This window comes from Cnephaeus nilssonii (genome assembly GCF_951640355.1).
Source record: "Cnephaeus nilssonii genome assembly, chromosome: X".
Taxonomy (NCBI): Eukaryota; Metazoa; Chordata; class Mammalia; order Chiroptera; family Vespertilionidae; genus Cnephaeus; species Cnephaeus nilssonii.
In genome coordinates this window covers 48,031,207-48,046,988 of record NC_137071.1, presented here as the reverse complement: position 1 = coordinate 48,046,988, position 15,782 = coordinate 48,031,207, and the positions used below count along the sequence as shown (strand labels likewise).

General features: G+C 41.1%; 1 protein-coding gene across 4 annotated transcripts in view; it reads right to left on the bottom strand.

Moving 5' to 3' along the window:
* KIF4A (kinesin family member 4A) overlaps window positions 1-15,782 on the bottom strand; it is a 181,445-nt gene that overhangs the window by 72,415 nt on the left and 93,248 nt on the right. For all 4 annotated transcript variants that reach the window (XM_079764681.1, XM_079764683.1, XM_079764682.1 and 1 more), the window contains 2 exons: window positions 8,185-8,241; window positions 6,746-6,931 (listed from right to left, as the gene is read on the bottom strand). In XM_079764681.1, coding sequence (XP_079620807.1) covers window positions 6,746-6,931; window positions 8,185-8,241 — 243 coding nt within the window. The remainder of the gene's footprint in view (window positions 1-6,745; window positions 6,932-8,184; window positions 8,242-15,782) is intronic.

Sequence of the window (15,782 nt, the reverse complement as noted above, 5' to 3'; positions counted from 1 at the left end):
GCCGAATACATTGATGTTTAATTACAATTTTCTAGATATTTGAAGGGAATCTCCTTCTGCTTTTTTTTCTCCAAGAGTAATTTCTAGGCCACATCTAGTGAGTTTCTTTAAAAAACTTTTTCTTTCTTTTAAACAGAGCAACAAACTTGGTTGCTTTTCAGATGCTGGCCAATACTGCAATGCATACATAGCAAGTAAAAGTAACTCTTTTTACTTATGGTGTCTTATTAATGGTGAGATTCAATGCTTGAATAGTAACTTTTAGTTTACTTTGTAAATAGTAGCAGAAGAGATTTTAAAATTTCTTTTTTTATTAAGCTTAAAATTTACTTTTAAACAGCATTCTTTTTGGCTAGTGCTCATTTGCATATGTATGAAAATTTTTACTTTGGCCTTTACTAGAACCAGGTTGCTTATAAAATATTGGCTTCTCATATAAATGAGATTATATGAGACCTTGATTATATTGTAGAAAGTTAACTTATTAAGTAATTAAAGTATGCACCTTTATTGAAAAAACAGGGCAAGCAAACTTATACATTTGACCTATGAAGTACAGATGCTGCCCCATCCCCCTAGTATATTTGAAGAGCAGGCTGTTTGAGGCTTCTTGTCTTAAAATTCCATTGCTAAATAATCTGGTTTTGCTTAAGAGGTATTCAGCAACTTTGTCCTGCCCTCCCTTAGAGGTTGAAACTTTTATAATAGTTAAAATATATGGAAAGAAATAGAACACAGTTATTAATTTTTATTTGATAAAGCTTCCCACGTGATTTCAAGCACATTAGATTGGCCTAATTTGGTTTAAAAATATTTCTTTTAAGAAGAGAGAATAAATCCTTGAATCATTCCAGGGCCCTTGAAATGTCCCAAGGCTATCTCTTGGTTAAAGTCTTGAAATTTAACTTGGAACGACCATCAAATACACATAACCCAAAGATTATATTATATACTTTTTGTAATTATTCTAAAAGATATTAACTAAATTTAAACTGGTTTTTATATTAAAAATTTGGTTCAGACCATAGAATTAATTCTACTTTTTAATTAGACCATATAAAGTATTATATTCTAGGTTGAAATTTTACCACATGTAGTACACATAAGGACAACAATATATTTTGAACTACTAATTTCTCCAGAGAAAATACAAGAATTATTTTCTCAAAAATGAATTTCTATACTTTATGTATTTTATTATTATAACTATATAATCTTTCCCAATTTAATTTGAACTTAAAACTCTTAGAAGCTTCAAAAAAATTTTTTTAGGTGGCAAGTTAAATACTTAGCATTTCTCAGATTAGTAATACCTTCACATTTTTAAGAATATGTTTCAAATAAAATATAAGACATATTTAATTAATAGATTCAAATCTATCCTCTAGATTTTTCATATTAGGCAAACTCAGATTACTATTTCAGTATTTCGTTATTTTAAAATATCTAGATACTTAATAATTTTTTATTATTTAATTTAGTAAACTCCAAAGCTGTAAGTTGCCAAAGACTTTGGAAGCAGGCCTGTAGCCATTTGAATTTTAAAACTGCCACATTCTTCCTTAGAGATAACATCTAAGGTTACTGCTGCAGGAAATGCGACTGGCCCCCTCCTCCATCAGAGAGCGCAGCCAGTCTCCCCCCGAGTGACTGGGCCCCCACCATTAATATACCTATAGTTATCACTGAAAAGCTCCACCACAAATTCTTCATTTTATTTACATCTATCCATCCATGTTTCAACAATTTTGAGATTATAAAGCCAATTATTATTATCCAAGGCATTTTATTTGGCAAATTGTGTAACAGAGATAACTTACTTTCAGTGGCTTTAATGTTAACCTTGGAATGCAGTCTATTATTATTCAAGAACTACCTATTATTATGGAAACGCTAATCTTGTTGCCCAAACACAGCCTGTATATTTTCCTTGTGTCATTTTTGCCATCTTTTAAAGAAAAACAGTCTTGAGTGTATTCTATAGCATCCTTAAAGAGATGGGGCTCAAGAGGCCACCCAAAATCGGGCGGAGCGCGCCTTCTCTTAAGCTAGCCTTTTTCTCTTCACAGGTACAGAAATCCCAGATGCATCCCCAAATTTTGAGAAATGTCTTATTTATCCAAATTTCAAATGACAGACTGGGAAATAAAAACATGGCAAAAATGAGACTTTTAATAGCACTCTCGGGAGTGGGCGTCCATTTTACAGGATCACCAAGACCTAGTAATTAATGGGCTGAGGCCTTTTTTAGTTATCTATACCTCCCATTGTCTCCTAGGATATGTACCATAGGCCACGTGTCTCCCCACCCCCACATCCTGTTTGCTCTGGGAAAATTCAGTAAATGGCCTGGTTTCTTTTCTTATTAAATTAAATCAAATCAAAGGCATGCTTAATAGACTAACAATAAACAATAAAGACAGATAAAACAACAATCAACAGACAAGCCTTAACAAATCAGAGTTCTTTTCATGGATCTTTTCCTATTCTGCTCTCCATAGCATTGGCTGGCCTCTAAAGTTATTTTAGCTAGAGGCAGAGGATCCAGGGCCTTAGTATGACAGGCTGTTGATCCCCAATATGAATTAAGCATAATGCAGTTTGAACAAGAGCCCACCTAGTTAAAGATGACAAGGGCATTTGTTTTCCTTGAGCCTGATTTAAGAGAGTACCTTTTGACATTTTAATTTCTTTGTCCTTGAGCATACAAGCTAAAAATTTACAATATTTTTGCCTTTTATTTGAATTCTGCACCATTATAGTCTGGCTTGAAATAAAAGACGTTCCTGCCTACTTATGGCTTGCGACTTCCGAAGCTTGGCGCGAGCTTTGTGCACAGTGAGTCTTCCCACCTTTCCAGTGCACTTCCCACCTTTCTGGTGAACTTTCTTTGTTTTTCACTCTGGTGAATCTTCTTCTCCACGTCCCTTTCCAAAGTGCCATATATGAACGCTGCATCCATTTGTGGCTAGGGTTCAAGGTCTGGAGAAGGGACTGCACACAAATGGATATACTAGACAAGAAATATAAATTTAGAATGCACGAGGAGCCAGGCGGAGACCTTACTCTCTAGCAGAGAGGCTCCCTGATTTCTTGGTCTCCTTTGCTTTTATTTGCTAGAATACAAATTTTCCCTTTAGCAAAGCAAACAGGCATATCAAAGGTAAAGTTTGGTAAACAGTAAAAGGATTATCAGGTTAGGGGATTGCCTTCAGTCATTCAGCCAAAAGCAGGGCAATATTATGCTGATTTTCAGCCCTTTCTGAATATCAAAGTCCATTAGCCTTCCAGTGGACTTCTTGCATAATTAGGCTAACTACTTGTTGGTCTTAGCCTCTGGCAATGATGTTAACACCTTCAGCAAATTTAACATATGAAGTTTTGAAGCTTGCTGTCAATACAACAAAACAGCATACATATCAAATCACATATATATCAACATATGTGTAACTCCATCTATTGAAAAAAACCCACATTATTAACCAGTATACCTGGTAAGTCAGTCAGAGAAAGACAAGTATCACATGATTGCACTCATATGTGGAATTTAATGAACAAAATAAACTGATGAATGGAGTGGATCCAGAGACATGGAAGCATAGAAAAGAGTGCAGAATCTCAGAGGGAAGGCAAGGGAGAGTAGGTGGGAGGTAATCAACCAAAGATCCTGTATGCATACATGTATAACCCATGGACACAGACAATAGGGTGCTGAAGGCCTAGGGTGGAGGAGGGGAGGCAGAGTGGGCTGGAGTGGGTCAATGGGGGGAAAATGGAAACATATGTAATACTTTCAAGAATAAAGAAAAATAATTAATTAATACAAAAATATTCAAAACAGTATGGTACTGGCATAAAAACAGACACATAGATCAACAGAAAGGAATAGAGAGCCCAGCAACAAACCCTCATTTATATGGTCAACTAATCTATTATAAAGAAGGTAAAAATATACACTGGAGTCATAACAGTCACTTAAACAAGTGGTGCTGGTAAAACTGGACAGATACATGCAAATAAAACCCCAAAACTGGACCACTCTCTTACACCATATATAAAACCCCCTCAAAATGGGTTAAAGACTTAAATGTAAGGACTAAAACCATAAAAACCATAAGAAAACATAGAAAGTAAACTATTGCACATCAGTCTGAGGTAATATCTTTTAGGGTATGTCCCCTCAAGCAAGGGAAACCAAAGCAAAAATAAACAAATGGGACTACATCAAATTAAAAAGCTTCTGCACAGCAAAGAAAGCCTTCAATAAATCAAACAGGTAACGAACTAAATGGGAGAAGATATTTGCAAACAACACCTCCAACAAGGGGTCAATATTCAAAATATATAAAAAACTCATACAACTCAATAACAAAAAAAGTAAATAATCCAATTGAAAAATGGGCAAAGGACATGAAAAGACATTTCTCCAAAGAAGACATACAGATGACTAAGTCATGAAAAGATGTTCAATATCAATTATCATTAGGGATATGTAAATAAAAACAATAATGAATGGCTATTATTAAAAAAGTCAACCAATAACATATGTTGATGAGAATGTACAGAAAAGGGAATCCTTTTGTACTGTTGGTGGGACTGCAAACTGGTGCAGCCCTATGGAAAAGTGTGGCGATTCCTTAAAAAAACTAAAAACAGATACACAATACAACCCAGTAATTCCACTTTTGCATATTTATCTGAAGAAATTCAAAATCCTAATTTGAAAATATTCATTCACTGCTATGTTCACTGCAGCATTATTTACAACAGCCAAGATGTAGAAGCAACCTAGGTGTCCATCGATAGATGAATGGGAAAAGATGTGGCATACATACACACACACACACACAAACACACACACACACACACACACACACACACACACACACACACACACACAATGGAATATTACACAGCAATGGTTTCATTAGTATGTGGAATCTAAAAACAAAACAAATAAATAACAGACCCATGGAAACAGACCAAAGAGATGGTTATTAGAAGGGGTGGTGGTGAGATGCCCTTGCACTGAAAGAGGCCCTAGCCTAAATAGGGGAAGGGGAATATAGTCAATAATATTGTGACAAGTTTACACAGTGAAAGATGATTACTTGAACTAGTGGGGTGGTCACACTGTAAAGTGTAAAAATGTCAAATCAGTATAGTGTACACCTGAAATGAACATAATATTGTATACCAACTATACTTAAATAAAAAAATAAATTTAAAAATGATATTATTAACTCCAGGATAAACAAAAAGCTATACAAGAAAGGAAAGGAATCATATTATACTATGTGACTCAGCTGTAAAACATTTACATACAGACATAATCATAAAAATGTAAACATTAACTATTCATTTAATCTAACACTGTGATATAATACTTTTTATTTCTTTATTTTTATATATAATCATCTTTAAAGATAGAGGTGAGGCAGTGTGCATGGGTGGCTGTGTAAGAGAACTATGTTCCAATCTTCCAAAGTGGAAAATCAATTGATGATGTTAGTATTGTACTATTTGACTTTTACAAATTATAGACATGCATTTGTTTGACATAAATAAAAATTAAGTTTTAAAAAAGTTAAGTAAGACTGTGGTAATAAAAAAATAAAACCTCTATTGGCATATTGGCAACTCAATTATTACTTTGGAAGCAACCTCTACTCTAGGGGTATAAAGTGGCAAAAATCACATAGTAAAACCCCCCTTTTTTTGTTTTTACTCTGAAAAATTAGTGGAAATGGTGGTAGAAATGCATTAGTGTTTCAGGGCTTTCTTGATACTAGCATATAGGACTTTGGGGTTATAGCTGGATGGGAAAAGAATGCACCCTTTTCCACCTACCAGCCCTGTTAACAGCCCTTTGTGGATGGGAAACACTGGGCTACAAGGAAAAATGAGGTCTGGAGCAAGGGTAACCTTGTGGATAACCTGAAAGCCAAGACTTGTCTTTAAGTAAAGATAAATCCTCTTAATTAACAAGAGCAAATTAAAACCACCACAAGGATAAACAAGTTCAGCCATTTGCCAAGTCATGTGATATCCACTACAAATCTCTTTATAATTGACACTCTGAGACCATGTACCATTCTCAGAACCCCAGCATAGTTATTAGAACACAATTTCTCCAAGCAGGGACCATTTCTATTATAACATTATCAAACTACTAGAGGCCCGGTGCATGGATTCATGAACCAGTGGGGTCCCTCGTCTTGGCCTGAGCCTCTCGAAATCTGGGACCCCTCAGGGGATGTCGGAGAACCGGTTTCAGCCTGATCCCCGCAGGCCAGGCTGAGGGACCCCACCGGTGCATGAATCCATGCACTGGGCCTCTAGTATGCATATAAAATCTTTGGTTAATCTCTTCCCGTCCTCCCCCTTCCCTCTGAGATTCATCAGTCTGTTCCATCTTTCCATGCCTGTGGTTTCCATTACTGCATTGAGCGTCTACCCCTGGTGGTCAGTGGGCGTCACAGCTACCGGACAGTTGGCTGGTGGGCTGGTCGCTTAGGCTTTTATATACATAGATTTATTAAAACCTATTGTAGAAGGTATTAGATTAAGTAAAACAAAATTATAGGTTCCCTATCCAGAATGTATTCTTTTTTAAACCAATAGTAGTTGTACTACACACATTATGTTGTCTTGTCAACATCAAAAACAGTGTGCCTGTTTTCTTTGCTTACAATTCAAGAGAGATGGTAGACATTAACAAATACTGCTCTAGTAAAGATTTTACCTGGTATTGGAACTGAATTGGTTGTAATTGGCTGCCATCTTGAGTCATCTTCCTGGCTAGGGCCTCTTTCAGTGCAAGGGCTTTATTCAACTCAACCAGCTCCTTAGACATCTGAGCTTGACGGAGAACATGTTGAGTGGTGAATCCATCAGAAGATCTGCTTGTCTGTAGACAGGATTCCACTTTCTAGAAAAGATCAGGATAATGATTTGTAAAAGAAACAAGCAATTGGAGCTCCTTAGACACTACTTAATCAAGTCTCACAGCCATTTCTCCATTACCAGTACCTTTGATCTTTTAAAACTCTGGTTTCTCATACATTCAATTTAAATATCTAAAATAAATTGAGCTAGCCTATTTCCCTGCTCTCACAAGCAGTTTATTTCTTATATCCTTTAATTGACTCTTTTAGAGCAAACTAAGTTTCTTATTCTTTTCTTTTCCTTTTTTTAATCCTCACCCAAGGATATGTTTTTATTGATTTTTTAGAGAGATGAAGGGAGAGAGAGAAAAAAACACACACCACAATGATGTGAGAGAGAAACATCGATCATTTGCCTTCTGCATGTGCCCCGATTGGGGATTGAACCTGCAACGTTTTGGTTCACAGCACAACACTTCAACCAACAACCGGCCATGGCTCTTGATTTTTTTTTTTTATTAATCAGGCCAACATTTCTCACTTTTACCTCATTCTAAGGGATCCTTAAAGGAGAGAAGGCTCTGAAAATGGCACTTTAGGAATGGTGGAAATGGAGAAGAGGTTTCATTTATTCTCAAAAACCTGACCTCTGGCACCTGATTTATCTCTCATCTGTCTTCTTTCAGAATATGAAAATTACCAATATGTATTGGCTTTAGGGAGAAAAAGCTGTCTCAAGTAAACCATTGTCCAGGCTTTCATTTTGACTTTGCTCTATAACCTTTAGCCAACATCTAATATATTTTATCTGTTCTTGCAACTTGAATACTCAAAATGTTTTGGTTCCTTTAGCTTTTAACCATCCCATACATAGAAAAGTATGCTGAGAAAAAAAATTCTCTTTCATTTCCTCTCTAATGCTTTTGTGACCTAGCCATGATTTCCTAATTTGTTCCCTTCCTCATTTTAACTTACTAGATAGTTGATGCAGAACACTAGCACCTAACAAGAAATCAGTAAGCCAGTCTGAAAATATAGAAAGTGACAAACCTGAGAAGCCTTGCCACACATTACCACTAATGTTAGAGATAGAGCCTACCTGAGTGAGGAATTTTACAAAGCTGAGATTTATATTCAAGATTTATATTCGGATTTATATTCAAGATTTATATTCGGATTTCCATGGCATTCTATGGAGGATGGCAGCAATCAGGAATTCTCTTCCTCAGCTGAGTGATAAATTATAGGCAATGCACAGTTAAAGCTCCTGATTCTACATAAGGGGCCAATTACTTACAGCTTCTGGATCCACTCCAGCATCAATGGCTGCAGCCATGCAAGCAACAGTTTCATCCTGCAATGACAAATGATGTCTCATTTTAGAAAAAAATTCTGAAGTGAAGCTTACTAGTGGATTTTATACTGGTTAATTTTTTCAACTGTATACAGAGACCATTTAAGGTGCTGAACACTTTTATAGTAACATATACTCCAATAGCCACATGTTTCCATTTCCCACCTCTCAAGAGATTCTCTTCTTTATCTAGATCAATTGTGCAGTCTTTGTAAAAAATAGCGTCATGTGGCAACTTACATACAAGGTGGGGCAAAAGTAGGCTTACAGCTGTGAGTTCATGAAACAAAGTTTACTCTTGTATTTTTATTTATTAACTAGTGGCCTGGTGCATGAAATTCATGCACTGGGGGGGGGGTTTGGTCCCTCAGCCCAGCCTTCACCCTCTCCAATCTGGGACCCCTCGGGGTATGTCTGTCAGTTTAGGCCCGATCCCTGTGGGACATCTTGTGACCACATGGGGGCAGCCATCTTGTGCAAGGGCGTGACAGTCAATTTGCATATTACCTCTTTATTATATAGGACTAGAGGCCCGATGCATGAAATTTGTGCATTGATAGGGTCCCTAGGCCTGGCTGGCAATCAGGGTGGATCTGTGGGACAACTGGAGGGGTGATTGGGGGGGCTCTCACTGGCACCCGCCTTGGCTGGTCTGGGGTCTGAGGGCTGGGGGAAGCTCCTGCATTGAACTTCTACCAATGGTGGTCAGTGCACGACATAGCAACCGGTCGTTCCACTGGTGGTTCCGCTGTTCAGTCGATTTGCATATTAGGCTTATGTTATATAGGATTATTGCATTATTTTCCATACAAAAGACTGTAAACCTACTTTGCCCCACCTTTCCTGCTTGGATAGAGGTCACAGGGCCAGAGTGAAAGACTTAACCATTCCAATAGGCGAAAGTTTAAGCTTTATAGACTACACCCTTTCTTCTTATGTTTTTAAAAAATTAAAGGAAATATCCTTGTCAGAGGACATGCAGAGAGGGAGGGGGAAAGGGAGAGAGTGGGAGAAGTAGAGAGGAAGAGAGGGGAAGAGGGAGAGAGGGGGAGGGGGAGAGAGGGAGATAGGGGAAGAGGGGGAGAGGGGGAGGGAGACTGATGTGAGAAACATCGACCAATTGCCTTCTGTACGCTCCCAAACTGGGGAATGAATCTGCAACCCAGGCATGTGCCCTGACTGGGAATCAAACCAGCAACCTTTCTGTGCACAGGATGACACTCAACCAACTGAGCCACTCTGGCTGGGCATCTTTTTATGTTTTACCACTAAATCTACTTTATAATACACAGGTGTAGCCAGTCCTCATAGACACACAATCCTAAGAAAAGACATCCTATATAATAAAGAGGGAATATGTAAATTGACCATCACTCTGCCACAAAGATGGCGGCGCCCACAGCGGAGGCGGGGGGTGGGTTTTGTAACACAAGATGGCTGTGCCCACAGCACAGGCGGGGTTTCTGTAACACAAGATGGCTGCACCCACAGTGGAGGCCAAGTTCATATAACGAGCCTTAAGGAGCAATCAGCAGGGACCTGAGGCTGCGCCTCCCACCCCCGCCCCAGTGGGGCTTGACAGGGGACCTCAGGCCACACCCCCCACCCTGGCGCCAGGCTGGGGGACCTCAGGCTGCGCCCCCACCTGGCAGGGCTTGACGGGGGACCTCAGGCCATGCCCCCCCACCCGGTGGGGCTTGATAGGGGACCTCAGGCTGTGCCCCCCACCCGGGCTCTAGGCCGGGGGACCTCAGGCCATGCCCCCCGCTCCGGCGCCAGGCTGGGGAACCTGAGGCCACACCCCCCACCCGGCAGGGCTTGACAGGGGACCTCAAGGTGCACTCCCGCGCCCCAGTGCTGGGCCGGGGGACCTGAGGCTGTGCCCTCCACCCGGCGGGGCTTGACAGGAGACCTGAGGCTGTGCCCCACACCCGGCGGGGCTTGATGGGGGACCTCAGGCCATGCCCTCTGCCTGGAGGGGCTTGACAGGGGATCTCAAGGCGTGCCCCCTGCCACGGCTTGGGCTGGGGGACCTTAGACCATGCCCCCCGCCCCGGCGCTGGGCCAGGGGACCTGAGGCTGCGCCCCTCACCTGGCAGGGCTTGACAAGGGTGGGACCGGCCAGGTCTGGATCTAGCCCAATGGGGGGGGGGGCGCAGCTGGGTCTGAGTCTTACGCGATTTTGAAGTGCACGTGGGTGGGCAAGGACTTGACTCTGGGTCCTGTGTTGCACCCCAGACTCTGACAGGAGGAAGATTTTCATATACATTTTACTAATTTTCTTTCATCTCTGATACTTCTATTATAGAGAAAGGGCAAATAGCAATATTAAAATATTTCCTCAAATTAATCCCCTTTTAATGTGCACAAATTTTGTGCACTGGACCACTAGTATCAAATAAAGGCAATGCAGCAGAAGACTGATTAGAATAAAGAATTATTTTTGATTTTTATTTTATAGTCAGTCAAGGTAACAAGAGCTTACCCTACAAGGAAATAAATGCCATGGTAAATACCCCAGAAAAATGTGCCCCTGAAGTCAAGACAAATAACTGTAGCCTCTGTCCCTCTTACACATCACAACTGCAGCTACTCCAGGTAGTGGAAGGAAAGGGTAGGCACTGATTCCCTCCCAGAGAAGGGCCAATTCCTTTTATGGGCATTGGAACACCACCTAGAAGGGAAATCTAAACGATTTATTAGGATTAATTTGTTTATAGGTTAGCACATGAGCAAGCTTAGTTCTCCTGGTGAAATTCAGGATTTGGCATGGCAATATATGAATTACCACTACTGTGTAAGTGATCCTGCAAAGCCCTAGGAAGAAAGGATTATTTCCGAAAAGGAGGTCATAGGTGAAATTGCTACTGGCTCAACAGCAAGGAAAGAATTTAGGGTTAGCACATGGAGTCTCAGCACCAGCCCAGTGAAACATTACATAGTTGTTGAAACTTAAATCTCAGTACCTTTAAGGTAAGGAATGAAATGGCCCTCAGTAAGTGCTGTTTATAAAGCATTTCCCTTATTCTTCCCAGAAATTCTCAACTAGTGAGACTCAAAGAGAATTCAAAGGAAGCTCCAATGTTCCTACATCCTGTCTCATCATGATTTACAATACTGGCAATTCTTTAAGAGCAAGACATACTAAATCCTTCTTATAAAAAACAGAACTACCACGCTTCAATATATTATAGGTTAATAGTTACCTCTTCCTCTCTCCCATATTATATATAAGTTTCAGTAAAAGGACTAGTTATAGGCCTAGTCTAGATTAGTAGGGCCTAGAACAATGGCTTTTGGAGACTTTCTAGTACCTTCCAGAGGATCAGGAATCAAAGTAGATTTGTTACTGTTGATTTACTTTGTGGCCCAATGAAATTTTACAATGTTAAGGTTTTAGCTTTGGTGACATGTTCTACATGAACATGGCAGGTTTCTGCCTTCATAATCCTAAATGTAAATATCCTATATAATAAAGAGGTAATATGCAAATTGACCCTCACGCATTCACATCACAAGATGGCCACCACAAGATGTATGTCCCCATGTTGTCACAAGATGGCCACCCCATGTTGCCACAAGATGGCCACCACAAGATGGCTGCCCCATGTTGTCACAAGATGGCTGCCCCCACATCATCACAAGAAGGCTGCCGCAAGATGGCCGCCCCTACATTGTCACAAGATGGCCAGCAGGGGAGGGCAGTTGGGGGCAACCAGGCTTGCAGGGAAGGGCAGTTGGGGTGACCAGGCCTGCAGAGGAGAGCAGTTGGGGGGGACCAGACCTCCAGGGGATGGGTGTAGGCTCAGCTGAGGGACAACCCCCCCCCCCCAGTGCATGAATTTTGTGCACCAGGCCTCTAGTGTAACAATAAAATTTATTTCACTCTAACAGCCTCTTTCTCCTTCATTCTAAGGCTACAACTAAGAACCTTTTGTAAGGTAAAAAGATATGATTTGCTGAAGGTGATGATCAGGTGAATAAGGCTCAGGTTCAGTGAGATACATTAATCAGCAATACCCTCCAAAATGAAATCTGTGCTTGTAGGTTGTAGGCAATACCATTACTGGGCATGCAAAATGCATGTTATGGAAGTAGTCTTGAAGTAGGGGATAAAAACAAAAAAAAATGATTTTTTTGAAAGGAATGCATGAATTTCCTTATAGGTAACTATAACAAGGAGGCTAACTTGAATTATATTTTAAAGAAATAAATGGTGCAATTTAGTGTTTAAAGCCCCAGGAAAAAGATCTGAGAACAATGGCTGCCTTCATAACTGAAAAGGGGGTGTTCACCCATTACTTAAAATAAAAATAGTTTTAAATCAGAATGAAGGGCACAGCACTTACATTTGAAACATTTTGCTTTCACGGTAGTGTGTTTTAATAAAAGCCAAAGGACACATTGTTGCATATTTCCAAAAATATATATATATAGCTTGGAGAGTCTCCAAAGAATAGATATGGAGAACTCTGATTTAAGAGTCCAGCAGGAGCCGTGGGTAAAAAGGGTTTATTCTGCCTGTGACAGTGGATGGAAGCCAGGGACTTTATCAGTTTGTAGCAATCTTTAGCACCCTCCTCCTGCGTGTACTAAATGAATTTCAGTGGCAGACACAGTGACTCTACAGAGTTCCCCTAAGCCAGCCCCCATTAGCAACTTCCTCTATAGACATGACTGGCACCAGTCATATTGCCAGATCCTCACTGAGGCTATGCCTTCTCTTCTTCTTTTTTAAAAAAATATGTTTTTATCGATTTTAGAGAGAGAAGGGAGAGGGATAGAGAGACAGAAACATTGATTGGCTGCCTCCTGCACACCCCTTACTGGGGATCGAGCCCGAAATCCAGGCATATGCCCTTACTGGGAATGGAACCAGTGACTTCTTGGTTCATGGGTCGACACTTAACCACTGGGCAACACTGGCCGGGCTATACATTCTCTTATCTTGGTTCCATGGGTTTCTCTTTTCACCTTTCCTATGTGACTCAAAGACCCAGAAATGAGGTGGTGTGACCATAAACAATGGTACCCTGAATCATCTTTTCTGATCTTATAAGTTTTGGCTCCGGTAGGGTTCTGCAGCCTAGATTACTTTAATTCTGAGGCACCTTATACGAGGTTTTCATACATTAGATGTTCCAGCTATAGTTAAGTGGAATTACAGATTAAAATGACCTTGTGATAGCCATTCTCTGGCATATACTCTATACTTCAGCCACACCATTGTATTCTTACTGTGTTCTAAATTTGCATACCTTTGTTTTTGCATATACCTTTTCCTCTCTATAGATGGTCCTTTCTCCTTTGTGTGGGTGGCAATCTCATTCATTTTTAAGGACCCAGTTTCTTCTGTGCTGCCTTCCTGAATTTTCTAGGTAGTTAATCACCCCTTCCTTTGTGCTCCCAACGCACTTTGCTCATAGTGCTAATGTAAGAGGATTAAAACACATGAGACCAGGTTCCTAGTTTTCCCTTGCCTCCTTTCCCTTTCCACCTTCTGTGCCACCTGTGAACCTGGCCCAACTGACAAACTACAAGGCTTGCAAGAATAATTGTTGAAAGTAATTGAATAGTTGTCAGGATGGAACTGCACTGACGTTCTTGAGCAAAAGCCAGGAAAACTCTAATAGCCTTCACCCAAAAGTTTCGCAGCAATTAATAACAAACACTGCTATCTGAGCCCAAATCCAGGTAACTACCCGAGTCAAAGTAGGATTGGAGTATGGTAGGCACTCCCTGATTGCATCAGCTGAATAATGCCTTTAACTGCTATTGAGTCACTAAAATTATTTTCTTTTGCTATTAATACATACTTAGCAAGGGTACACAACTAGTGAGTGGCAGAATTGGCTTTAAACCAGGGTCTGTCTGGCTCTGGAGCCCAGGTTCTCAATTACTATGGTCTGTTTGTTAGATAAATGAACTGTCATCCTGAACTGCTCCTGACAGTTTTGTATAGTACCACTTATGAAACACTTTCTAGTCTTTTGGGAGTTTAGTCATTTAATTTCTTGGAACTGGCCACCCTAACCCCTTTCTCCAGAATACTATAAGGTACTTTTTCCAGTGACTCTTTAGAGCAAAATATAGGTGTGGATGATTTTGTAATACCATTTTGACAACTCTAAAAAACACTGGGCAAGACCTGGGATGGAGAATCACTATTCTGATAAAATTAAAACCTCTGCCCAAGAGCTAGGAATTACCACCAGGCATTTACATACACATTACTGTTTTAGAATGATAAGTAAGAGGGTATAGATGGGACAAAGCCAACCATAACCCCTTAACCAACCATGACCCCTTAGTATAATATGATTTCAACTTTTAAAAAGTATATATGCCTAAGTACTAAAAGAAGCAAGGCTATAAATATAAGAATTTTTCTTCTGGGAAAAGCAACAAATAACCACACCCTCCAAAAAACCCACTCACAACTACCATAATAGTTCTAAAAATAAAACAATGGGAACTTATATCAGAATGATGATTCAAACTAATTTATGACTGCTTATAAAAAAGAGCTAAGTGTTCCCTGGTTATTATAAGCTACCAGTGGCCTGGTGCATGAAATTCGTGCACGGGGGGGGGGGGGTTCCCTCAGCCCAGCCTGCACCCTCTCCAATCTGGGACCCCTTGGGGGATATCTGGCAGTCGGACATCCCTCTCACAATCTGGAACTGATGGCTCCTAACCGCTCTCCTGCCTGCCTGCCTGATCACCCCTAACTGCTTCTGTCTGCCTGCCTGCCTGCCTGATCTCCCCTAACTGCTTCTGCCTGCCTGATCACCCCTAACTGCCCTCCCCTGACAGCCTTATCTTGCCCCTAACTGCCTCTGCCTGCCTGATCTCGCCTCCAACTGCCCTCCCCCTGCCGACTTGATCTCGCCCCCAATTGCCCTCCCCTGCAGGCCTGGTTGCCCCCAACTGCCCTCACCTGCCAGCCTGATCTCGCAACCAAATGTCCTCCCTGTAGGCCTGGTTGCCCCCAAGTGCCCTCCCCTTCCAGCCTGATCTTGCCCCCAACAGTCCTCCCCTGCCAACCTGATCTCATCCCTAACTGCCCTCCCTTGCTGGCCTGGTTGACCCAACTGCCCTCCCCTGCCAGCCTGATCTCGCAACCAAATGCCCTCCCCTGCAGGCCTGGTTGCCTCCAACTGCCCTCCCCTGCCGGCCTGATCTCACCCCCAACTGCCCTCCTCTGCCAGACAATTTGGTTCTGATTGGTTGGTTTCTATGTCAGTCAGCGTCAAAAGCTCCATCTCCTAGGCAGCCATTGGCTCCTCACAGTTGACTCAGATTTGGTTCTGATTGGTCAGTTTCTATGCCAGTCAGTGTCAAAGCTCCGCCTCCTAGGCAGCCACTGGCTCCACACAGTTGACCCAGATTTGGTTCTGATTGGACAGTTTCTATGCCAGTGAGCGTCAGAAGCTCCGCCTCCTAGGCAGTCATTGTTTCCTCATACTTCACCCAGATTTGGTTCTGACTGGTCAGTTTCTATGCCAGCATCTCTGGGCCTGTCAACGGGGCCTGATCAG